Source organism: Panthera tigris, chromosome X, assembly GCF_018350195.1.
Source record: "Panthera tigris isolate Pti1 chromosome X, P.tigris_Pti1_mat1.1, whole genome shotgun sequence".
In the NCBI taxonomy this organism is placed as follows: domain Eukaryota; kingdom Metazoa; phylum Chordata; class Mammalia; order Carnivora; family Felidae; genus Panthera; species Panthera tigris.
In genome coordinates this window covers 96,983,264-97,007,777 of record NC_056677.1, presented here as the reverse complement: position 1 = coordinate 97,007,777, position 24,514 = coordinate 96,983,264, and the positions used below count along the sequence as shown (strand labels likewise).

The following is a 24,514-nucleotide window of genomic DNA, read 5'->3' as shown; positions in this document are numbered from 1 at the left end:
ATATATAATACTATAGTATTACTATAGTAAATACTAATATATATAGTATATCATACTAATATATATATGATATATATATTAGAGAGCACATGTGAGTTGGGGAGAAGAGCAGAGAGAGAATCCTTTTTTTTTTTATTTATTTTTTTTGGGGGGGGGGGACAGAGAGAGACAGAGCATGAACGGGGGAGGGGCAGAGAGAGAGGGAGACACAGAATCGGAAACAGGCTCCAGGCTCCGAGCCATCATCCCAGAGCCCGACGCGAGGCTCGAACTCACAGACCGCGAGATTGTGACCTGGCTGAAGTCGGACGCTTAACCGACTGCGCCACCCAGGCGCCCCGAGCAGAGAGAGAATCTTAAGCAGGCTCCACACTCAGCATGGAGCCAGACGCGGGGCTCGATCCCATGATCTGGGATCCAGATCTGAGCCAAAATCACGAGTTGAACAATCAACCAATGGAGCCATCCAGGAGCCCCTAGAGAATGCTATTTTATTTTTTTTAAGTTTATTTTTTTGTTTTTGAGAGAGAGAGAGAGAGAGAAATGGAGAGGGAGGGGCAGAGAGAGAGAGAGGGAGACAAAGAATCCCAAGCAGGCTCTTTGCTGACAGCGCAGAGCCCGACACGGGGCTCGAACTTACCAACCCTAAGATCATGAGCTGAGCCGAAATCAAGAGTCAGACACTTAACCGACTGAGCCACCCAGGCGCCCCAAGAATGCGGTTTTAAAACCGAGATCTGAATGTCTAGTGTGCCCATTGGTATTGTGGTATCATTGCTTCTAAGCCTCCTCGGCAGACAAAGCTAGGAACCATATGTATATATACAAACAACTCTATCTATTTCCATATCTATCTCCGCGTGAGTGTGTGGTGTGGGTGTGCGCATGTAAAACACCGTATTCATAGTGATACCTCTGATCACTGCCAGTCTCCTGTCTCTTCTTATGTGTAACTCCTTCCTCTAAAAGCATAAAGTCTGGCTCTCCTTATTCACAATGTATTCTTTGCTCAATACTAGAATATACATAAAGTAGATTCAGAATCGCTAACCCATACCCCTGTGGAAAACACACCTACTGGGGCGCCTGGGTGGCGCAGTCGGTTAAGCGTCCGGCTTCAGCCAGGTCACGATCTCGCGGTCCGTGAGTTCGAGCCCCGCGTCGGGCTCTGGGCTGATGGCTCGGAGCCTGGAGCCTGTTTCCGATTCTGTGTCTCCCTCTCTCTCTGCCCCTCCCCCATTCATGCTCTGTCTCTCTCTGTCCCAAAAATAAATAAAAAACGTTGAAAAAAAAAAAACACACCTACTATCTAGAGTACAGTATTTACTTACGGTTTTGGGGTGATTTTTTTTTTTTTTGTCTTGAGCCTTAGAACAGCGGCTCTCGAAGTGTGGTCCCTGAACCAGCATCATTAGCTGCATCTGAGGACTTGTTGGAAATGCAAATTCTTGAGGTATCTTGGGTGGCTCAGCCGGCTGAGCATCCAACTTCGGCTCAGGTCATGATCTCGCATTTGTGGGCTCGATCCCCCCATCAGGCTGTGTGCTGGCAGCTGGGAGCCTGCAGCCTGCTTTGGATTCTGTGTCTCCCCCCCGTCTCTGCCCCTCCCCTGCTCACGCTCTCTGTCTCTCAAAAAATAAAATGAAACGTTAAAAAAAAATTTTTTTTAAAAAGAAATGTAAATTCTTGAGCTCCACCCTGGGCCTACGGAATTAGAAATGCTGGAGGTGGAGATCGTCGCCCAGAGCTCTTCAACAAGCTCCCCGGGTGACTCTGACGCACCCCAAAGTTTGAGAACGACTACTGTAGAGCACATAGTCAAAATACTCTTTTCCGAAGTTATTTAGTGCATCAGTCTGCTCGGGTTGACAAAACTAAATAGCCCAGATGGGTGACGTAAACAGGAGAAATTTATTTCTCACAGTTCTCTAGGCTAGAAGTCCAAGATCCAGGGGTCAGCAAGGTCTGTTTCTCCTGAGGACTCTCTCCTTGGCTTGCAGATGGCCGCCTTCTCACTGCGTCCTCACACGAATTTTTCTCTGTGCATATCCTGCAATCCCTTCCTTTTCCTATAGAGACTGGTCATATTGGATTAGGGCCCCACCCTTATGACTTCACTTAATGTTACTTACAACCTTTTTTAATGTTTATTTCTTTATTTTGAGAGAGAGAGAGAGAGAGAGAGAGAGCGAGCAGGGGAGGGACAGAGAGAGAGGGAGAGAGAATTACAAGTAGACTCCGTGCTGTCACCGCAGAGCCCGACATGGGGCTCGATCTCGCGAACTGTGAGATCGTGACCTGAGCCAAAATCAAGACTCGAACACTCAACCGACTGAGCCACCCAGGCGCCCCTAATGTTAATTACACCCTTAAAGGCCCTACTGGCAAATACCGTCACACTGAAGGTTAGCGCTTCAACACATGAATTTTGAGGGGACACATTTCAGCCCATAACACTCGGGTTAGTTATTTTCGCCCACTCCTTCATTACGTCTGTTATTCATTTGTAATACAGTTAGTTCCTTTGTTTCTATTCATATTCCATTTTGGGTTCCCTTGTCACCCACCCTCCCTCCCTCCCTTCCTTTTTAGTATGTGAAACATTAACATAGTCCTAGAAATCAGAACTCAATACACAAGAACAGTTCCCATCCCTCCTACCTCATTCCCTGCCCTTTCTACCCTCTTCCCATCCACCCCTGCCAATCCCCAACCGCATTACTTTTTGGTGTATCTTTCCACACAAGGGGTATTGGTTTTCCATGGCTCCTGTAACAAGTCACCACAAATTCGGGGGCTCAGAATGCCATAAATGTATTCGATTACCGTTTTGAAGGTCCGAAGTCCAGAATGAGATTCACGAGGCTAAAACTGCAGGCGTCAGCAGGGCTGTGTTCTTTCTGGGGGCTTTACGGGAGAATCTAACCCCTTGTCTTTCCAGCCTCCATGCGCTGCCTGCATTCCTCGGCTATGGACCCTTCTTCCACCTTCTGGCCAGCAACACGGCATCTTCAGACCTCTCTGTGAGCCCTGCTACCATCTGCAAACCTCTGTCCTCTGAGCCCCTCCCGTCTTCCTCTTACAAGGACCCTTGCAATCCTACCGGACCGCCAGGGGAATGCCCTCAGGTCTCCATCCTTAACTTAATCACAGTTGCGAGGTCCCTTCTGTCACGTAAATCCGGGCACTCAGTTCTGGGGCTTAGTATGTGAACACCTTTGGGGGAGGCCATCATTCTCCCACACAGATATTTGCTTAAGTTTTTAAAAACGCAGAGTGACAGATCTTGGAATTCGCCTTCTTACAATCATGGAACAGCTGCCCTCTCTTCTTTGAATGAGCCCCACCTCTTCACCCTCTGGCCTCCTTTGCCTCTTTCCATCTCCTGGACTCTGCCAAATCCTTTACGGCTTCAAGCCTTTGCACTTACTCTTTCTCCGCCTAGAATATTCTTTCTCCAGCTCCTCTCACGGTTGGCTCATTCTTCCAGGCTCCTCTCAAATGTCACCTCTTCAAAGGAGTTCTCCTGGATCGCCACATAGGTGACAGCCCGTCTCGGTAACTGTGGTTTGGCCTATGTATTTTCTTTACGTTGAGCACAGTCCGTAATAGATTCTGTACCAGTTTGTAAACTGGCCCATCTCTCTCACTAGAATGTAATCTCCGCGAGGGCGGAGACTGTGGATATCCCTGTATATCCGTAATATCTGGCACAGTACTGGGCACACAGTAGGCACTCCATAAGTGTTGACGGGATGGGTGAATGCGACTCCAGTTCGGGGGCCCAATGTAGGATAAGTGCGTTGCTGGTCTATATAGACTAAACGTAACAACCTGTTACCGTACCCTGCTGCTGGGGGCTTTCACAATTCCCAGTCCAGCGCGATATCCTATACGTCATTCATTCATTAAGTGTTCGCTGAATAGCTAATACCCACACACAACACTACGGGGGGCAACTATTGCTATTGTCCCCATTTTACCGACGAGAAAACTGAGGCTCAGCGCAGTCGCGTGGCCAAGGACACGCGGCTAGGAAGCTACCATATGCTAGGCTTCAGGCCGGGCTCAGGGGCTATACCAGAGAGTGCGTGCACATGGTCCTTGCCTTCTCTGGGGGAGAATCCGAGAAGGAATCCGTGCTTACGGGGTAGGGTGCTAAGTGTTACGAAAAAGGCCTGCCAGGGTGCTGTGGGAGCACTGGCGTGGGACGGTGAAATCAGGGTGAGGAGTCAGAGTGGGCTTCTGGGAGGAGGAGGCATTTGAACCAAACGTGAAGACGGAGATCTTAGCTAGATCAACGGAAGACCGACTAGCCAGCTGTGATAGGGCTCACAGGCTATCGTTCACCTCGCTGACACGTCCGTTTTCCTGCGGTCTGGCCTTCACCTCAGCCTTGCAGGATGAGAAACCCAATACTGTAAGTAACCTAGAATTATCCAGAATTGGGAATACTGGCACACGCTAATCCAGCTCAGGAGAGAACGAGGTTTGTAAATCAGAGCATACGTTTGTTCATGTAACGCGGAGGCGGGCATTCCCTCCACAGGCCTGTGTACGGAGGCGGTCTCCCAGCCAGCCTAGAACAGGGCTCCACACGCTTTTTCTTTCAAGGGCCAGGCAGTAAATATGTTTCGTTTTCGGGGTGATATGGTCTCTGCACCCCTACCCCACCGTGCCATTGCGGGGCAATAAAGCAGTGATAGATACCACATAGACAAATCAGTGGGCCCGTGTTCCGATGAGACTTTATTTACCAAAATAGGTGGCAGGGTTTATGGACCCCTGGCCTAGAATAAGAGAAGCAGTTACAAGATTGAAATACTGAATCACATCGATGCGTCCGCTGATACAGGAGAGATAAACCTACCTCTGGTATCAGATTGGGCACGTTCTCTCCAAAACAGTGCTTCGATGGACACTGCCATCATTTGCCTCTCTAGCCCTCTGTTACCTGCAGGGGGAAAGAGCAGCCTCCATTTTTACTAGACGTTTCCCCCATAAAAAGTGACAGATCCGGCAACGTGAACCCTTATAAGAGGCATGTCAATTCCATGAAGAGAGAGAGATGATTTTTTTCAATTAGACAGAATCTTGTATTTTTACAAAAGCGGTAAATGTCCAAGGTAGAAAATTAGAAAAGATACGAAAATAGAAACATTATATTCCCACCACCCAGAAATGACCACTATTAAGAGCTTAGTATAGGGGTGCCTGGGTGGCTCAGTCGGTTGAGCGGCCGACTCTTGATTTCAGCTCAGGTCATGATCTCACAATCATGAGATCGAGCCTTGCATAGAGCTCGGCGCTGGGCGTGAAGCCTGCTTAGGGTTCTCTCTCTCTCTCTCTCTCTCTCTCTCTCTCTCTCCCTCTCCCTCTCCCTCTGCCTCTCCCCCACTTGCACTCTTTCTCTCTCTAAAAAAAACTTTAAAAAAAAAACAAATTAGGGGGCGCCTGGGTGGTTCAGCAAGTTAAGCGTCAGGTCACCATCTCGCGGTTCGTGGGTTCGAGCCCAGCATCGGGCTCTCTGCTGACAGCTGGGAGCCTGGAGCCTGCTTCAGATTCTGGGTCTCTGCCCCTCCCCCGCTTGTGCTCTTTCTCTCTCTCAAAAATAAATTTAAAAAATTTTTTTAATTTTTATTTAAAAATCAACAGTTTAACATTTCAACACTGAAATTAGACAAAAATAAACATTAAACGTTATTTTTCATGTTTTTACTTTAAAAAATTCTTTTAATGTTTATTTATTTTTGAGAGAGAGAAAGAGCACAGGCGCAGGAGGGCCAGAGAGAGAGAGACACAGAATGTGAAGCAGCCTCCAGGCCCTGAGCCGTCAGCTCAGAGCCCGATCTGGGGCTCGAACCTACGAGCCATGAGATCATGACCTGAGCCGAAGTCGGACGCTTAACCGACTGAGCCACCCAGGCGCCCCACCCCCCCAAAAATTTTTCTTAATAAAAATAAAAAATAAAAAAAAAGACCTTACTATATATATCCTTCCAGATCAAGAATTCCTCCAAGTTTACATAATACGTATACGCACTTTCTACCAAAATGAGATAATGCGTGTACATATGCTTTCTGCTTTTTTCAGTTAATCACCTCTACCATTTCGTGTTAGTCAATTTTCACCTCATCTAATACCCATCCATAGTCAAATTTCCCGACTTTTCCCCAAGTGTCCTATAACGCTAGCTTGTTCAAATCAGGATCCAATCTCAGACCACACATTGCATCTTAAGCCTCTTTTCATTTGGAATAGTATCCTTTTTCAGGACAGGGGTTTTCCTTCCTGCTGTATCCCCAATGCCTTTAACAGTTCTTGATACACGATAGTAGCTCAATAGATGTTTACATAATTATTTTTTAATGTTTATGTATATATTTTGAGAGAGAGAGAGAGACAGAGAGAGAGAGAGAGCGCGCGCAGGGGAGGGGTAGAGAGAGAGGGAGGCAGAGAATCCCAAGCAGTCTCTGCACTGTAAGCATGGAGCCCAAGGTGGGGCTCGAACTCAGGAACCGTGAGATCCTGACTTGAGCCGAAATCAAGAATCAGGCTCTTAACCAACTAAGCCACCCAGGTGCCCTAATAACTAACTAATGAATACAAAACTTGGGGGAATGGGGGTTTCACCCTAGAGCTTATCTCACCCACCCATCACCCTTTATCTCCATTTTACAGATAACAAAAATCAGGACCAGAGAAGTGAAGCAACTTCCAGAGGTCACCCAGCAAGTATGTGGCAATTGCTTTCCGTTTCGCTGTTTACTCTATTAAACCAAGGGCTGTCAAACTTTTTCTGTGAAGAGCAGAAAATAAATATTTTAGGCTTTATAATACAATATGATAAAAATATAATAATTGCACGGTTTTGTAATACAGGTCTACTGATGGAAAAAATGGAATAGAAGAAAAATATTTTGTTTAATTGTGGTTGAAAGTTCATGTTCCCATGATCAGACTGATTGTAAATGTTCATCTGATAAAACGTTCTTAGCTCGTGGGTCATAGTTGGCCAATCTATGTCTTATACTACGCGGCTTGTCTGTGATTTGGCTTTTTCCTTGTACGTTTGAGTGAAAGTAACATCCTTTTTTTTTTTCTTTTTTTCTTAATATAATTTATTGTCAAATTGGCTTACAACATCCTTTTTAACTAACAGTTAGAATTGGGTTCTGGCCGGGGCGCCTGGGTGGCTCGGTCGGTTGAGCGTCTGACTTTGGCTCAGGTCATGATCTCACAGTTTGAGTACTCCCTAAAGTACTAACTACTTTAGTAGTACTAACTACTAAAGTACCAATGAGGACAACTCCCTAGCCATTCCTTTAAAATGCATGATCTTGTCTTGCTTCAGTTACCCTAGTACCTGTTGGTAATGCCTGCCTTCTGTGGTTAAACTTGCAAGAAGGTAGGTTGCCTTATGACCGTGGCTTTCATAATTAACCCTGTGTTACTATTTAATGTGGCTGACCAATTTAGAAATCAGTGCAGGGCGCCTGGGTGGCTCAGTCAGTTGAGCAACCGACTTCGGCTCAGGTCATGGTCTCAAGGTTTGTGGGTTCAAGCCCCGCGTCAGGCTCTGTGCTGACAGCCTGCCTGTGCTCAGTTCCATCAGAGCAGGTAACACGCGGTACTATGATTATGTTCCTCTGTCTCCCTCTTGGAGGCATGAGCTCCTTGCACGGATGGGTTATGTATTATTCATTTCAGCAACTCGATTTGTTAACATTGAAAAAGCCAGTCATTAAAGCAAAGTGAAACTAGTTAAGCAAATAACCACTCGGTCTAGGCAAACGAACATCACAGTGAGGTACGAAACGAAAGACAAAACAAGTGTTGGTGAGGAGACAGAGAAACTGGAACCTTCATAATTTACCAATAGCAACATTAAATGGTGCAGACACTTTGGAAAAGAGTCCGGAAGTTCCTAAAAATAAAAAAGTTTAAACATAGAGTTGCCATAGAGGACCCAGAAATTCCACTCCTACCCCAGGGAATGGGTGCACATGGTCCTTGCCTTCTCTAGTGGAGAGTCAGAGAATGAATTCAAATTCATTCGCAGGGCAGTGTGCAAAGTGTTGTGATAGAGGTCGGCAAAGGGCGTTAAGGGGAACACCAGCAAAGAAAGGGTAGCGAAAGCAAGAGAATTGAAAACACATGTCCACACAAATGTTCTCAATTATTGCATCACTCTTAATACCCAAAAAATGAAAGCAACCCAATTGTCCATTGACTGATAAATGGAGAAACAAATGTGATATAGCCACACCATTGAATATTATTCAGCTATAGAAAGGAATTACATGCTGGTAAGTGCTACAACCCAGATGAAAACATCACGCTGGGTGAAAGAAGCCAGTCCCCAAAGACCACATAGTGTATGATTCCATTCATAGGAACTGTCCAGAAAAAGCAACTATATAGAGCCAGAAGAGGGATAAATGGTTGCTTAGGGCTAGAGGTCGGAGGGGAGATGAACTGCAGACAGCTTTATGGGAATTTGCTCCGGGGTGGCTGGGGATGAAAATACTCTAAAACCAGAATGTGCTGACAGGTGCGCAACTCTGCCAATTTACTAAAAATAATTGTACACTTAAAATGAGTGACGTTTCCAGGCGCCTGGGTGGCTCAGTCGGTTAAGCGGCCGACTTCAGCTCAGGTCACGATCTCGCGGTCCGTGAGTTCGAGCCCCGCCTCGGGCTCTGGGCTGATGGCTCAGAGCCTGGAGCCTGCTTCCGATTCTGTGTCTCCCGCTCTCTCTGACCCTCCCCCGTTCATGCTCTGTCTCTCCCTGTCTCAAAAATAAATAAAACGTTAAAAAAATTTTTTTAAAAAAATGAGTGAAGTTTCTAGCGTGCAAAGAGTAACGCTCTTTTGAAAACCCCTCAATCTATCACATTATTGAGTGAATGTCCCATCGAGGCATATCCGTGAAAATGTCGATTTTCGGGGCGGGGGTGATTTGCTCAGTGCTTATTGGGCAAGGAGGTCCCGCCAGAGCAGCCAAATGATCCAAACTCGCCCCCCACCCCCGGCGCTGGGCGCGCTCCCATGGGGTCCTCCAGGGGACAGCGCGTCCCTCCAAGGGCGGCGGGGAGGTGCGACGGGATGTGACAGCACCTCTCCGAGCTAGGGGAAAGCCTGGCACCGAGCCCCCCCCCCCTTTGCCTTGCGGGGAGGGCCAAACCGGCCACAAAGCCGGAGTGAGGGGTCTCCTGGTGCCCGGGAAACTCACGCGGCTGCTCGTCAGCGTCCCCGGGAGGTTACAGGTCAGGGAGCCCGGACCGGAGTCGCCGTCGCCGCCGCACCACCCCCGAGTGGCCCGCGCGGAGCGTTAGGAGAAGGCGGGGGGGGGGACGGGAAGCAGGCCGAGCGCGCCCGCAGCCGGCGGGGGCCACAGGGCGGACGCCGGGACCCGGGACCCGGCGCGCGGTTGTGCGGTCACGTGGCCCCCGCCCCTCTGCGCCCGAGGTTGTGGCGCACAGCGCCCCCTGGTGACCAGCGGCGGGCACGGCCGCGGGGACCGGCGCGGGCCGGCTTCCGGTGCACCAGGCAGCCCAGGTGAGGCCTCTGCGGGGGAGGGTGGGGGAGGGGTGGCATTGATCGCCCCCCCCCGCCCCCCCGGCGATGCAGGACGCCGAGGGGAGCCCACCCAGACCCAAACTGGCGTCTCTGAAGGCCTTTGCCTTCCACCCTGCCCTCCTTCTCCCCAGGGACCCCGAAGAGGGCTGAGGGGCCCAATGATTGTCTTGAACCTGGACCTCAGCTCCCTTCTGCAAAAATGGAACAGAATAAGGCAGGTTGGTTGAAGGTGGGCCTTTCTTGATGCTCCTGAAAAGAATGTATTTGCAGGTGCTTGGATGTGAGCTCATTACCTCCCTGAGCCTCAGTTTCCTCCTCTATAAAATAGGGATAATAATAGCTTGAGGAGGTGTTTGGGAGGACTAAATAAAAGAATCCACCTGTTAAAAATAAGACAGCCATCCCGCAATGGAGTCGCTTATGCTAAGCTTGGAGGGGGGGGGGAGGGTGGTTGTGTCACCAAACCCAGACTTAATTTGGGCTTCAGCCTCTCCCAGAAATGGAATCCTAAAGCAGTGGGGAATCACCTGGTCAGTACCCGTGAAGTAGCCAGGCCAACCTGCCATCCCCTAAAGGAAAGCGACCTCCCGACATCCAGTCCACTTTTTGCTAGTGTCTTTCTTGTTCCTGCTCCCTTCCGTGTAAAAAAAAAAAAGCCTTTCATTTTGTACAGCTCCTCCAAGCTTCTTTCTGTCTGCTAGATGGAATGCTGCCCAAACGGTGAATCGTTAAAGAAAGCCAGTAAGATCTTTAAAATTTCCTCAGTTGAATTTTGGGTTTTAACATACCTAACAGGTTCGGCAGACTGGTGAAAAGCTAGTTATGTAAATTGTTCCTCCGGGCTTAGCAAACACCTAAGAATAGGGGTCATTTTTTCTCGAGATTCAGGGAAACAGAAGAATTTCACCACCACAAAATAAACACATACCTAAGGTGAGTTGTTCATAAAAATGGTAAATATATGAGAATTAAGACAGTCTGCTGCCACACTCAGCCTCGACCCTGAGAAAACCGCACGGGTACTGGATACATCAACAGGACTTGGCTAGTCCGCTGTCTTCATGTGAATTTCTTTCCCAGGACGGTCCTATCCAGGCAAAAGTTTCTTCATTACAGGAACTTTCCCAGAGTACCGTCAACTCTGCAGCGGAAAAGCAGCAACAGTTTGCACTGTTCAAATCCTTCCCTTTTCTCAAAATCCTCCCTTGCTGCAACAGTCCGAGCCTGTTGACATCATGATCCTTATCCAATCGTAATCAAGTCTCTGTGTTGAAAGACCCTCTCTGCCTTAAATCAAACCTGCATTTCTCAGTAAATTCTGACCTTTCCTTTCCTCCCTGAAACGCTATCAAAACTTTGGGAGGTGGGGTTCTCCCAGACCAAGGTAAGGAATGCATTCCGCTTTGTCAAATCCACAGGTAGTGTTGGTGATATTTCAGGAGTCAGCATTTGACAGCCTCCATCCCCGAGCCCCGCAGAGATCCCCTGGGGAAGCTGGGACCTCCTCACTAGAGCTCAAGACCTTCAGCTGGAATCACTGTGCTCCTCTGAGGCCTCTTAAACTTCCTGTTCGGGGCTCTTCTGACCACAAAGGTGGGGTGTGTAGGTTTCACGCCCTTTGAAGCTCTGATCCCTTTCCTGAGCCCCAGTTGCTAAGGTTGCTAATCCTGGCGTCGTCACATCATCCCCCATGAGAAGCCAGTTCTCTCCACGGGCACTCCACCATCCTGTAGGTAAGCTTGAAGTCTCTCCTTCCATTCAAATCTTCGAAGAGAGTGCCCAAAAGAGTTTTATCATTTTCTTACTGTTTCAGATTTTATAATAATGTCTGTCCCTTGTTATTTGCAGAAGTTTCCACCAGTTAATTCTAATTAATTCATCGCTTTTCCTAGGACAACATTCCTACTTACTACAACGAATGCTCAGTATTTGTCAGGCAGTAACAACAGTGTTTATTGCTTGTAGGGTTTTTTTTTTTTTGTATGTTTTTACACTTGCTTAGACTTTACTGCCCCCCCCCACACACACTCCTCTTCTTACAAGCCAGCTTTAATTTCTGTTCTTGAAATTATTCCATTTATCATTAGAAAAAGATCAAAACCATTGTAGCTATGAATGTGTAAAACTATACAAAGAGCATAACCTCAATAAAGTAAATTATGTATGTACGTACACTCACAGAGTAGGAAACACATTTTAAAAATTTTTAATGTTTATTAATTTTTGAGAGACAGAGAGGGAGGGAGTAGGGGAGGGGTAGAGAGAGAAGGAGACACAGAATCCGAAGCAGGCTCCAGGCTCTGAACTGTCAGCACAGAGCCCGACGCGGGGCTCGAACTCACAGACCGCGAGATCATGACCTGAGCCAAAGCCAGACGCTCATCCGACTGAGCCACCCAGGCGCCCCTAGAAAAACATTTTAAAAGAAATATGCCAGGGGCCCCTGGGTGGCTCAGTTGGTTAAGCATCCGACTCTTGGTTTCGGCGTGGGTCGTGATCTCCCGGGTTCGTGAGTTCGAGCCCCGCATCGGGCTCTGCACTGAGGGTGAGGAGCCTGCCTGGGATTCTCTCTCTCCCCCTCTCTCTCTCTGCCCCTCCTATGCTCTCTCTCAAAATAAATAAACTAAAAAAAAAAAAGGAATATGCCAAAAGATTCAATGCTTACCTATACTTTATTTGCTATTTCTGTATATTTTAATAGCTATTTAAATCTTAACCATTCAAAATCTTTTACATACTCTTGTGTCGTTCTGAACATCCTACTTTTATAACAACTCAAATTATTTAATAAATAAAATAGTTTTACAAAACATTCTGGCCGGCAGTGAAGGAAAAAGTTTGTATGTCGTCTCTTAAGTGTCAGGTATGAATGATACCAAAGAGATTTTATTTTATTTTTTTTAATTTTTTTCAATGTTTTTTTTTTGAGAGAGAGAGAGAGAGCATGAGCAGGGGAGGGACAGAGAGAGAGGGAGACACAGAATCTGAAGCAGGCTCCAGGCTCCGAGCTGTCAGCACAGAGCCGGACTCGGGGCTCGAACCCACGGACCGTGAGATCATGACCTGAGCCGAAGTCAGTTGCTTAACCAACTGAGCTACCCAGGTGCCCCCAAAAGATTCTATTTTCAATTATGTTTTCTTGAGCTAAATTAGATCTTGGTTTATCCAGGATATTTAAAATCAACCTTCATCGGGGCACCTGGCTGGCTCAGTTGAAGGAGCATGCAACTCTTGATCTGGGGGTCATGAGTTTGAACCCCATGTTGGGTGTAGAGATTACTAAAAAAAAAAAAAGGAAATAAACTTAAAAAAATGTAATCACCCCTCATCACGTTCCCTCTAATAAAATTTAAGTTCTTTTTTTTAATGTTGATTTATTTATTTGGGGAGGGGGTGCACGAGCAGGGGAGGGGCAGAGAAATAAAATCCCAAGCAGGCTCACAAACCGTGACATCACAACCTGAGCCAAAATCAAGAGTCACAGGCTTAACTGACTCACCCAGGAGCCCCAAAATTTAAGTTCTTTTACTTCCAAATTCTCAGACAGCTGTAACCTCTGCTTAACGGACAGGAAACTGGTCAAATATTTGTATCTGCCTATCACCCCTGCCCCGATAACCGGTCTTCCACTGTGATACAGTTTTTCTCAATAATGTCAGTACTTTTCCTTGAAATATATGATGGGAAGTTCACAGGCTTTGGTTCCGGGCTTACCATCTGTTTACTGCTATATAGCCTTATCCTGTGGTGATCTCTTACTGAGACTCATTTATATCCTCTAAAATGAGGTTAGTAATTCTTACTGTATTATTGACATGTTTGACACATAACAATTGAAAATATATTCATTGTTATTGTGATTACTCTTGATTATCCTTTATTATAAGGAAAATAGCAAACAGTACCCCGAACATTCATATTTTACAGGGCAGTTGGGTTATTTATTTATTTATTTATTTATTTTGAAAGAGAGACAGAGAGCAGGGAAGGGGCAGAGAGAGGGAGGGTGGGAGCGGAGCCCGATGCAGGGCTCAAACTCAGGAACCGTGAGATCAAGACCTGAGCCGAAACCACGAGTTGGGCGCTCGACCAACTGAGCCACCCAGGCGCCCCCGGGGCAGCTGTTTTTTAATATTTGCAGATGCACATGGAGTGACGGGGAATCTGAAACACCAAACCTAAGGTCTGACGATGCCACAGAGATGAAGCCACAAAGAAACCCATCTCTCACTTTCGGCCCCTGCTAGGACTGGACAGTCCAGCTAATAAGCCACAGCCCGGGTGGGGGGAGAGAGAAGCAAGCAACCGATCTCGAATGTCTCCCAGGTTTCTTATCCCATCCATTAGGCAGATGGTGATTCAGCGACGGGCACCGTTCTCTCCCTGACTGTCTCTTCCCCGGCAGCAGTGGTTCCAGGAGGGCAGAAAGAACAAAGGCGGCCACTCCGTGCACGCCTACTGTGTGCCAGGCGCGTCGTTCCAGCTACATTCCAGCTACGAACACGTGATGAGAGGCAGTGTTCTAGCTGGGGAGGCACCAGTGAACTAAGCAAGCTAAAACGCTTTTGAGTTTATACTCTAGCGAGGAGAGACAGGACTAAATAACTGATAGAATACATCAGTAAATTATGTAGCATGGAAGACAGGCATGTGATGGGGAAATAGAGCAGGGAAGGGGTATGAGGGTGCTGGTGGCCAGGTGTGTCGCCTTTAATGGGCCTCACTGAGGAGGTGCCATTTGAACGTGATGAGGGATCGAGGCACGGGGACATCTGAAGGGCCAGTACCAACCGCCAGAGCAAACACATGACGTGGGAGCGTGCCCGGATTCTGTACCAAGATACCCAAACAACACTGCCAGGCACCAGGGTTATTATAAGCCTCGAGGGGAGGGCAGATCATTATACTAGCAATTACGGCAAAATGCTAAGTGCTATCTAAGATATAAAGAATGACCTTGAGTGGAGTCAGGGAAAGCTGACCCAAGGGAGTGCCGGGGGAAATGGTGTTAGAAGTTGGACACGAGTTTTGCCAGATGAAGAGGCCTGATGGGACAACACGTTGGGAGTCAAAGATGACACAGATGACCTAGCCGACTGGTGATCTTTGAAAGCGCTTCCCCAGAGGGGCCACACTTCATTTGTCCGGTCAGGCCCGAGGATGTGAAGGCACACCCGGACTTCCAGATGCCCGGCATTGCAGTCCAAGGGAGGAGCCTAATTTCTTCAGCCAAACCTTACTCCTGGTCTTTCCACCGGTGTGCAGCTTTCCCACTATTACCCAAAAAGGCTAGGGTAAACATCTTGGTTCATAACCTTTGTTACACTTGTTCAGTTATTATCTTAGCGTCAGTTTCAGGAAGTTAGACTGCCCCATTCAAGGGTTTTTGTATTTCCACCTTTGATACATTTCCCACTTGGCCTTCCAGAAAGAATGTGTCAATTCTCCGCCCCACCAGCGGGTGTAGGAGAGAGACTCTCTTTGCCCACATCCTTACCAACAGGTTGTTATTTTTAGTATCTTATCCCAGAAATTGGATATAAAAATAAATACGAGGAGAAGATGGTTTCAGGCTCTTAGAAGGAAGTTTCCTGAACTGATCATTTTTTTTCTGTCTTGTTTAATAAAAGAAACGAGACTGAGGCCGTCCTACTGTGCAGTTTCAATCATGAATATGATGGTCCAGAAATGGAAACTCACTGGTGTGCCTGGGGGGCTCAGTCGGTTGAGCGTCCGACTCTTGATTTTGGCTCAGGTCACGATCCCAGTGTCGTGGGATCGAGCCCCACATCGGCCCTGCGCTGAGCATGGAACCTGCTTAAGATTCTCTCTCTCCCTCTGCCCCTCTCCCCCACCCCGACTCGTGCTCTTTCTATCGGAAGGAAGAAAGAAAGAAAAGAAAAGAAAAGAAAGAAAAAAGAAAGGAAGGAAGGAAGAAATGGAAAAGAAATCCAACCTCAGGATGCGGCCAACAGAATGATCAGATCATTTGTACCCATTACCTTGGGAAGGACTCCTCCAGCTTAGGAAAGATTTCTGGCTCTGGGGAGGGGCAGATCAATTCCATTCCAGCTCCAGCCCTTACAAGCTGTCTGATCTTAGGCAAGTGACTATAACCGGGTTGGGCCTCAACGTCCTGGTCTGTAAGATAGGGGCAGTGGACAGAGTCCCTACCTGTAGGAGTGCTTGCGAGAGACCGTGTGTAAGAAGTTGTGAGTTCTGGTCTGAGATGAGAGGCTGCGGCTGGAGAGCCATGCATCCTGTCAACGGGAGGCCTGAGACCGGCCCTGCTCCCTTTTATGATGCCCCTGAGATACCCGGTAGTGACAGGATTTCAGGGTCACCCGGATTGTAAAGGACTCCTCCGACCTCAGTCATGTCCCCTTCCCACCACCCACTGGGGAGCCTCTGTGGCCCTCTGGGATGAGCTCCCCCCACCACCCCCCACCCCCGCCTGCTGCTCAGGGGAGCAGCTTGGGTAGAGGAAGGCATGGCTGGTCTCAAGCAATCTCCAAGGATCGCATGCCTCTGACAGGTAGGGAAAGAAGACGTTCCCCGGGGAACAAGTAAAACTAGAAGTCCATCTCGACATTCAATAAGCGCTCCCTTATCCCCCCCATGTCATCACCATCATCATCACTAAACTCTCAGGCATTTCAGACTGTCACCTTGCCGGATCAACACTAAGTAAGCCCTGTCTGCATGGCCCCGACAGCCTTTCATATCCCACCCACCCCCGCCCCGCCCCGCCCAGCAGAGCAAAGCATTCTAGCAGAGTACGAGCAGCTACCGGATGTTGAGGGCCGACCCCCGGCCCGGCCCTGTGCTAGTGACTCCTACACAGGGCACACCTGGGAAAGGCAGGTCGTCTTCTCCTGAGTATACGAACCTCCGTTTACTCACAGGTCCTACGCAGCCGATCACAGCTGCGCGGAGTTGTGATCACAGGCCGGCTGAGACCTTTAAGAAGCAAGTGCCCCTGACCCCCGGAGTCTGACCTCAGGCTCCCCCACCAAGTACCTGCAAGCCCCTCCTCTGTCTGAAAGGCGCGCTAATGGTAATGCCTACTTTAGGGGGTTAACAAGAGGATTAAAAGAGCTAATGCATTTAAAGGACTTCGGTAAGCTCTTCATAAATCACGGTTGTCGGGATTTTTATTTTTATGACTATGGTGGAGGGATCAAGGAGAGGACGAAGATTCGGCCAAGGAGACTGAGAAGTGGCACCAACCACAAGATCGGGGAGGGGGGAGCCGCGAGAAAAGGGTGTCATGGAAACCAAAGGGAGAGAATGCCAAGAAGGAGGGAGATCTAACACAAAAGGGCACTCAGAGGCCGGTTTCTTCTGACAAGACAAAAAGAGCAATTTTCATCTCTTAGCGACCGATGAGAATAAAGGCAGAAAGGAAGAAAATTAGCCTCTAGCTTTCTTTTTTGTTTTTAAGTTTTCCTTTAAATTCCGGTGAGTTAGCACACGGTGTAACATTAGTTTCAGGTTTACGATATAGTGAGTGATTCCACACGTCCATGCGTCACCCGGTGCTCATCGGGACAAGTGCATTCTTAATGCCCGTCACCTATTCCCCCCCTCCCCCACCCCCGCCGTCCCCCGCCCTTCTGGTAACCATCAGTTTGTTCCCTATAGTTGAGTCTGTTTCTTGGTTTGCCTCTACTCTCTGTCTCTTTCCCCCTCCCTTTGTTCCTTTGCTTTGTTTCTTCAATTTCACATAGGAGTGAAATCATATGGTATTTGTCTTTCTCTGGCTTATTTTACTTAGCGTTAGACTCTCTAGCTCCATCCGTATCAATGCGAATTAGCCTATAGCTTCAAGTGAAGCCTTTTGTAGACCAACCTCATCAAGCCGATCAGAATGCCCAGGTGTCATTTCCATGTCTTCTAATCAGGGAAAATATGTATCTCTTGGCTTTTCTTTAAATGAAACAGACAAAAAGAAATGTCAGGCTACATCAGGTGGGTGAAATGAAAATGTAGACAATCTCAAATTTACACGGCAGAGGGGAGGGGCGGGGAAGGGAGGAAAACAGGTCGGATCACAGAACAGGTTTTCAAAGCAGAGGTCTACACCGGACCCCCACCCTGACTCCAGTGTAAAGGAGGGTCGCGAAATGGGCCGAATGTATGGATTTTTCTTTCCGTCTTTCTATTCTGCCTGGTGCCAGAAAGAAATTACGACAGCACGAGCTGTGTCTTTGGACAAATATTCAACAAGTGTTTATAGAGTGAAGTCAGCGGGGGCCGGGGGGGGGGGGGGCGGGAACGATCCAGAGGTGGAGTGATATTCTAATCTAGGTAGAGACCTCCCAAGGGGTGATTTAGGGAGGCATAGCAAGGAATTAAGGGTTAAAAATCTACATACACTGTGAAGTGGTTTTGCGGGGCCTGAGTGGAGCTGCCACTTGCCTGGGGTCGGGAGGGGGTCCTCTTCGGCTTGGGAGAGATAGGGGTGACTTTCCCAGAGGTGCCCCAGAGGGATGCAAGGAGGGGGCCCTCTCCTGGTCAGTTGTCAGCTAAAGGGTCCCGAGGCAGAGAGGCTCTCCCAGTCTCCTTCTGCACATGAGGGTTAAGAAAGCTGAGGCTGAAGGCAAATTCGGGGTGTGAGGCGTGGGGTGGGGGAGGGGTGATGGCAGAGCACGGAAGGCTGAGCCTCCGACCCTCACCACCATCACCACCACCACTGCCGAGAGGGGAGCGTGGGTGGTTGGAGTGGAGGGTTTTAGGGTCAGATTGTGAGGTCATTGATGGGGCAGGAGGGAGAGGCCTGGGAGGGGCTGAGGGGCTCTTTCTGGAAAGAGAAGTACTTCAAGGCAGGCTCTGAGTACGGCAGCCCAGGGAAGGCTGCCGTGGCTTCTCCTGCTCCCTCGGGGCCTCAGCCCACAGCCCTGTGTCCCTACGGAGCTCGTCATCCCCACTGAGCTGTCTTCAACCGCCAGCCTAATGAAAACCCCAGTACCTCTCCCTGGGCCCCTAACCTCCCCTCCGCCCCTGCTAGGACGGCACAGCCCAGAGTTCTGTAGGATCCCCTGGAACCTGCGATTCCCGCCAGGCTTCCTGTGGCTGTCAGCTCCCTGTGTCTTCCTGGTCATCGTGCCCTCACCCACTGTCCCCTGTGCTTCTCTCTGCCCCCCCCCTCCCGCCCCACGCACCATCTCCCACTGCCGCAAACGCTACCCTCTCAGCTCTGTGAAGTCCCTACTTCCTGTACGACCAACTCCCCCGGGTCCTCGGATCTGCGCATTCACTTCCCTCTCGGCACATAGCCCTCAATGCAATCATGCCCCCCCCCCCCGCCCCGCCTCGTCCTGCTCACAGAAATAGGGACGCACGCACCTACGCAAAACACAGGGACCCGCAGGGGCTGAGGTCACCCTCCAATATGAGAGGATGAGATGGGGGGGGGGCCAGGCCAGCTTCCTGGAGGGTCCGCCCCTTCTTTCCCTCCCCCGTGAGTGCCCTCCACTCACTAAAATGCTGTATGGGGCCTCTCGGCTTTCTGATGGCCGGGTTCCTGCAGGTGCCCGGCTGCTAGATGACTTCTCATCCCTCCCCAGCGAGTCTCAATTCTTGGGGTGAGGAGGGGGTTAGCTTGGAGTCCTCGGGCGCCCTGGTCCTTCAGCAAATCACTTCAGGGCTGATGGGGGAGGCTCTGACGCTCCGGGCGCTGGGCTCTGCTCTCTCCTTTCCTTCACCGGGGAGTGAGGCTGGGGGGGGGGGGGGTGGGGTGGTGGTGAGGAGAGGGTGGCGTCAGGCCACAGGAGACATTCCCGGTTGTGACCCGGGATGTCCACAAGTAGCAGCAGCAACAGCAATCCCAGGGATGCACCCAGAGGAAGAAGCGCTCTTCCTCAAAGTGACCAGGAATGGTGCCCCTGGGAGCCCTATTTTGGGGCTAGTACCTCAGCACCGGACTCCTTTGAATCCAGTAGAGGAGAAAGCGCCGCCCCACTGCTATCCAACTAGCGGGCACCGTAGCCTGGCTGGTCTGACCCGAGGGGCAGGCCCGTTGTAAGGGGCTCCGTCCATCTACCTTTGGGAACGGTTTCAGCCCTCTCTTCTTCCTTCTTCCCTTTTCCCTTCCCTCTGCAAATTGAGGTCGATAAAAACCCCACCTCGGGGTACAAACCCATCCCTTTATAGCTTTCTGCTATGTTGCTCCTTTTCCCTTTACCTCTCCCTAAAATAGTAACAGAGACATTAAAATCGATGCTGATAAATATTTATTGACATAGAAAGAAGCCCACGACATATATCATTTGGTGAAAAAATACGGACTATAGAACAGCACTTCTATTGACCATTTTTATCTATACATACATCTATCTGGGTACACAGGTATAGGGAAGTATCTAGAAGGACGTCCATCAAAGGGATGACGACGGTTAGATCGGGGTGGAGAGCTGGGGGTAACTTGTACTTTACTTTCTTGTACTTTTCTTTATTGTTTGAAGATTTAACAATGAATGGTGCCACTTTCACAAAGAGAACAGAGCCAGCGAGGAAATGAGCGCACAAAGAAAACAGGCCCTTAGGCAGGGGGGCTGGGGAAGCAAGGACAGAGGTCAGGCTGTCTCCCTCCACTGTGCTGGTATTCAAGACCCTCTCTACTCCACTCCCAAAGGAAAGCTGCTTTGTGGATTCATGCATTTAGAAGCGCCCCTCCCCAGTTGTCCCATTGCTGGACTCAGAATATGGGTTAGGGTTCATGTAAGGCTAGGGGACACCAGCTCACTGCAGCTCAGAAGGGTCATCTTGTTGGCCAGGGGCCTCTCTGGGTCCCTCCTCCTCTGTATGGGTCAGCTCCTGCAGGGTGATGATCAGATTCTCAAACACCTGGGCCCGGCTGCTGTCATTGTCACAGGTTTCCTTTGAGTGGCCCTCCTCGCCGCAGTAGGAGCAGCGGATTGTGTGTTTTCGCTTCCTGGTTCTACGCAGGTGCCTAGAACCATCATTCTTATGCCCAGAACCCCCGCTGGTGGAAGGAGACTGAGCCCGGGAACTGCTAGGGGAATCGATGACTAGCACTTGGTCCCGAGGTCTGGCCCTGCGTCTGGGGAGCGGAGAAGCCGTGAATGACAGTGGAGGGTCCTGAGACTCCACCAGGATCACATCCTCATCTGAGTCATCGAGGGCATCATCTATCTCTATCACGTTGCAGTCGGGACTGCCGACCACTATCTGCGGGGAGCCCTGAAATGCCATCAGGCTGGTGGCCCTCTCCACCAGTGACTCAGATCTTTTGGGCTGTTTCTGTTTAAGGAAAGTGTCATCCCAATCCTCTTCCTCCCTGACCATCTTGATCAACTCGAGGAAATTGGGGAGGCGCTCCTGCTCATTTGCATACATCCTGAGAAGATGCTTCAGCCTAAAGCGCAGGTCCCCGTTCAGCTCGGCCCCTAAAAGGAGCTGGTGCAGGCGGGTCTGGTTTGCGTCTTTCTGAGCTATGATCCCCGCCTGAATAGCATTTTGGAGCTGCACCTCTAAACGGATCACATAAAGGGAGGCTTTCTCCCCTTGCGCCTGCAGGGTGTTAAAAAATTTACCGTGAGCCGACATACTGCTTTCGGATTCTCCAAACACCAATTTCATGGCACGCAAGAAATCGGCCACACTTAGATTGGGGTTGGCCGCCTGCAGCAAAAGCATGACCTCCCTGGCGGGGCCTCGAAGCGTTTTCAGCAAGCGCTTGAGCTTCTCCTCCTCAGACATATTCCAATCCGGCAGGGCCCCATTGACTTGGATGAGCCAGTTTTCAAAGGTTTCTTCCCCCTGGGCTGGCACCACCCTCCCCGAGAACAACTTCATATTTCTCTCTGCCACGCTGGCCATTAAAGGGCCGAGGCTTCTCCCCAGGGACCTCAGCATAGAATGGGCCCAGGGCGGCAAGGGTGCGTTCTGCCGCCGGCTATTACCCATGCGCGCAACGATGCTAGCCATGACTGATGACGATCGGGGTGTCCGAATGGAACAAGACGCTCAGGCTTTGTGGGTTAGCCTAATGTGCAGGCGTGCTGGGGGGACTCTCCTATCTCAGTAGGGGCTGTAAAGAAGAAAAAAAACAAACAAACCGGGTAGTAGTTAATAAGGGAATTGGCTGCAGTTGTATTACTCTCTCCCTTCCTGCATATCCTGCAGTGCATTTTATATCTGCCCACCTCCCTAAAAATATCTTCTGGGAGACTGGCGATTACAACCTCACGGAGCCAGCCGGTGTCTCGGTGTAAGCAGGGTGCTTTTTACGGCCACATCCAGCCAGTCGTCCAGGAGGGAGGGCAACTGTTGCTTCTAATTCTAAGTGTAATCGTGTGTACGGAAGCTGATATTGGCCTCTCAAAATAGAGCACAGTGGTCACAGATTTGTCGGAATCCATAAGATCTCGTTAACCTCTTGGTCTCAGATCCCAACCACACCCCCTTCTGAAAGTCCCCCCGCCCCACCCCCGCCCGGGTTATGTCTCAGATTCTTACAGGAGCGCAGGAACGGGTGCGCGCGCGCCTTTATTTCACTTCCAGCTTCTGCAACCGGTGGCCTCCGCGAGAAAGCTCGTCTCCAGGCTAACAGCCGATCTCTGTCCACCGGGGGGGTCGCCGATCCGAGACCTCCGGGCGTCAAGATTGCGCCGCCGCCGCGGAGGGCAGGGAAGGGAAGGGTCAGGAGCAGCCTCCTCGCTCATCCCGCTCCCTCCACCCCCGCCACCCACCCCCCTCCCCGCTGCCTCCGCTGTGGGTAGGCGGAAAATTCCCTCTCCCACCTTCTGAGCACAAGCCAAAGCCACCCACCCCCGCCCCATTACATGTCCCCCGGGAAGTGGTCGGCCTACCAGCTTCTGCAATCAGCCGCACAGAATTCAAGTTCGGATTCGGCTTTGATGGCCTGCCACGGAGATAGGGAATAGGAGTTGAACACGCACACCCACACAGCCCTCTCCAGAAGAGATGAAGGGATGCAAAGGGGGTTCAAGGCGGACAGCTTGCCATCCTTCCCTCCCCCCACCCCGACCCTTCGTCCCCCCTCCCCGAAAAGGCCCCGCCGCTCAATCCAGGCAAATCCCACCCATTAGGCGACATCCAGCGCAACCCCACCTCCTCCCTCAGCGCTGCCGGTCCACGGGCGTGCTCCTCCCCCCGCCTCGCCGTCCCCGGTTCCCCCAGGCTGGGAGCCACCCGGGACCGGTGCCCCTCCTCTCTCGGCCGCCGGGCAATCGCGCCCCCCTTTCTTTACCTGTGCTCGGCTCGGTGGGCTGCGGACCCTCGGGCCTTGCCAGCTGCGGATGCCGCCTTCCGGTCTCCGCGGCCCCGCGAGGGAAGAGGACGGGCACGTCCCCGGCCGCTTAAGCGACCCGGAGCTGCCCGCGGAGCTGCTCCGCACGGCGCCCCCCGCCACCAGCGAGGGGTAGCTGAGTCCAGACAGCACGGTTCCCACGGCAGCCGCCGCTGCTTTTATCCTCGGCCCACGGAGACAAAAGAGCGTGACGAGCGAGCCGGCGCGGCCAATCAGCGGGGCGCGGGGGCGGGTCCCCGCGCGGTCTCGAGCCGGATGCAAATGTACGCCCGAGGGGGGCGGGGTGAGGCGGGCAGAAGGGCCGGCGGGCGTCCAAGGCCGCTTCGGTGCCTGGACTGGAAGAGTTTGCGACTCTTGCCCGCTTCTCCCTCTTTTCGCTCTTGGCTCAACTCCGCGCCTTGGGGCCGGCGCATTAAACACCGAATGGGATCGAAATCAAATACACAATAAAAGCGGCTCACCTTTGTTTAGGGGGAAGGGAGAAAAAAAAAAAAAAAAAAAAGCATCAGCGCTTGCTCTGTGCAAATAGACTTACACAATTCTTTTACTGTGAAGGAGGTGGTAGCGTGTCCATGTCACAGGGAAGGCACTCGGGCATCCGGGCCCTTAACCAGTACTCACTAAGGTATGGGTGCAAGTCTGGCTGCATGAGAATCATTTGGGGGGGTGGGGGAGGAGGGAGCTGGTTAGAAATGCAGATTCCCGGGCCCCGCTTCCGGGGGATTCTGATCGACTAGGACAAGAGCTGGGTGTGATTTTTGGTAAGTCGCTGTAGTTCATCCCGAGAGGATGTAGGAGGATGGTGAATTAGTAAATGGACCTGCCTCCAACGTATCTGTTTATAGCATATCTTGGGTGAAATGCAGCTCCAGAGCGGACGCTCCTACCTGGGGTCCACGGTCTGCCTGAAATTGGATGCAAAGATTCTGGACTCTGTAGGAAGCTGAATAATGGCCACCCAAATATACCAAGTCCCAATCCCTGGAACCTGCAGATGTTAACCTTGTATAAAGCAAGAGTCTTTGCAGATGTGGTTAGATTAAGGATCTCGCCGTCAGGAGATGCTCCAGGAGTATCTGAGTGGGCCCTCGATGCAATCTCGCGTCCTTGTAAGACAGAAGAAGAGGGCGAGCTGACGCAAACAGAAGAGGAGAAGGTGATGTTGAAGACTGATGCAGGGATTGGAGTGGCGTGGCCACAGGCAAAAGTGCCCGCAGCCACCGGAAACCGGAAGACGCAAAGAACAGAGCACAGCCCTGCCCACACCTTGAATTGAGCCCAGAGAAACTGATGCTGAACTTCTGGTCTCCAGAACCATCGGCGTATAAATTGTTTTACGCCCCTGAGTTGGTGGCAATTAGTTAGGGCGGCCACGAGAAACTAATACAGACTCTATATTTCTCGGAGTCCAGAGCTTTGCACATGTTTAGATGGGCCTGTGGTCCGGTAATGGTTAAAAACCACCCCCTCCAACCTTTCTCCATTTAAGATCTTTCTCCTTCATTTTGTACTTGAGGAAGAAGTATGAGGACTAACACCCAACGCAACTCGACTAGACCCCGCCCCCCGCCCCCGAGCCACAGCTCTCTGCCGGTGATGGAGCTCTTCCATTTCTCAACCCGAGGACAGCATTC

General features: G+C 50.4%; 1 protein-coding gene and 1 long non-coding RNA gene across 3 annotated transcripts in view; both read right to left on the bottom strand.

The window, feature by feature from the left end:
- The window catches only part of LOC102968604, a 38,210-nt gene extending 28,917 nt beyond the window's left edge, over positions 1 to 9,293 (bottom strand). The window contains exon 1 of the long non-coding RNA XR_006213492.1: positions 9,237 to 9,293. This is a non-coding gene — a long non-coding RNA (uncharacterized LOC102968604). The remainder of the gene's footprint in view (positions 1 to 9,236) is intronic.
- Positions 9,294 to 19,801: 10,508 nt separating this feature from the next.
- ZCCHC12 (zinc finger CCHC-type containing 12) lies at positions 19,802 to 23,070 on the bottom strand. Of its 2 annotated transcripts, XM_042975051.1 has the most exons (4): positions 22,821 to 23,070; positions 22,420 to 22,472; positions 22,067 to 22,198; positions 19,802 to 21,638 (listed from the first exon to the last, which is right to left on the bottom strand). In XM_042975051.1, exon 4 carries the CDS (start codon positions 21,533 to 21,535, stop codon positions 20,327 to 20,329), a length of 1,209 nt encoding a protein of 402 aa, XP_042830985.1. In that variant the 5' UTR covers positions 21,536 to 21,638; positions 22,067 to 22,198; positions 22,420 to 22,472; positions 22,821 to 23,070; the 3' UTR covers positions 19,802 to 20,326. The 2 variants fall into 2 exon arrangements, with proteins under 2 accessions (XP_042830985.1, XP_042830986.1); XM_042975052.1 differs by lacking the exons at positions 22,420 to 22,472; positions 22,821 to 23,070 and having other exon boundaries at positions 22,067 to 22,272.
- Between the last annotated feature and the right edge of the window lie 1,444 nt (positions 23,071 to 24,514).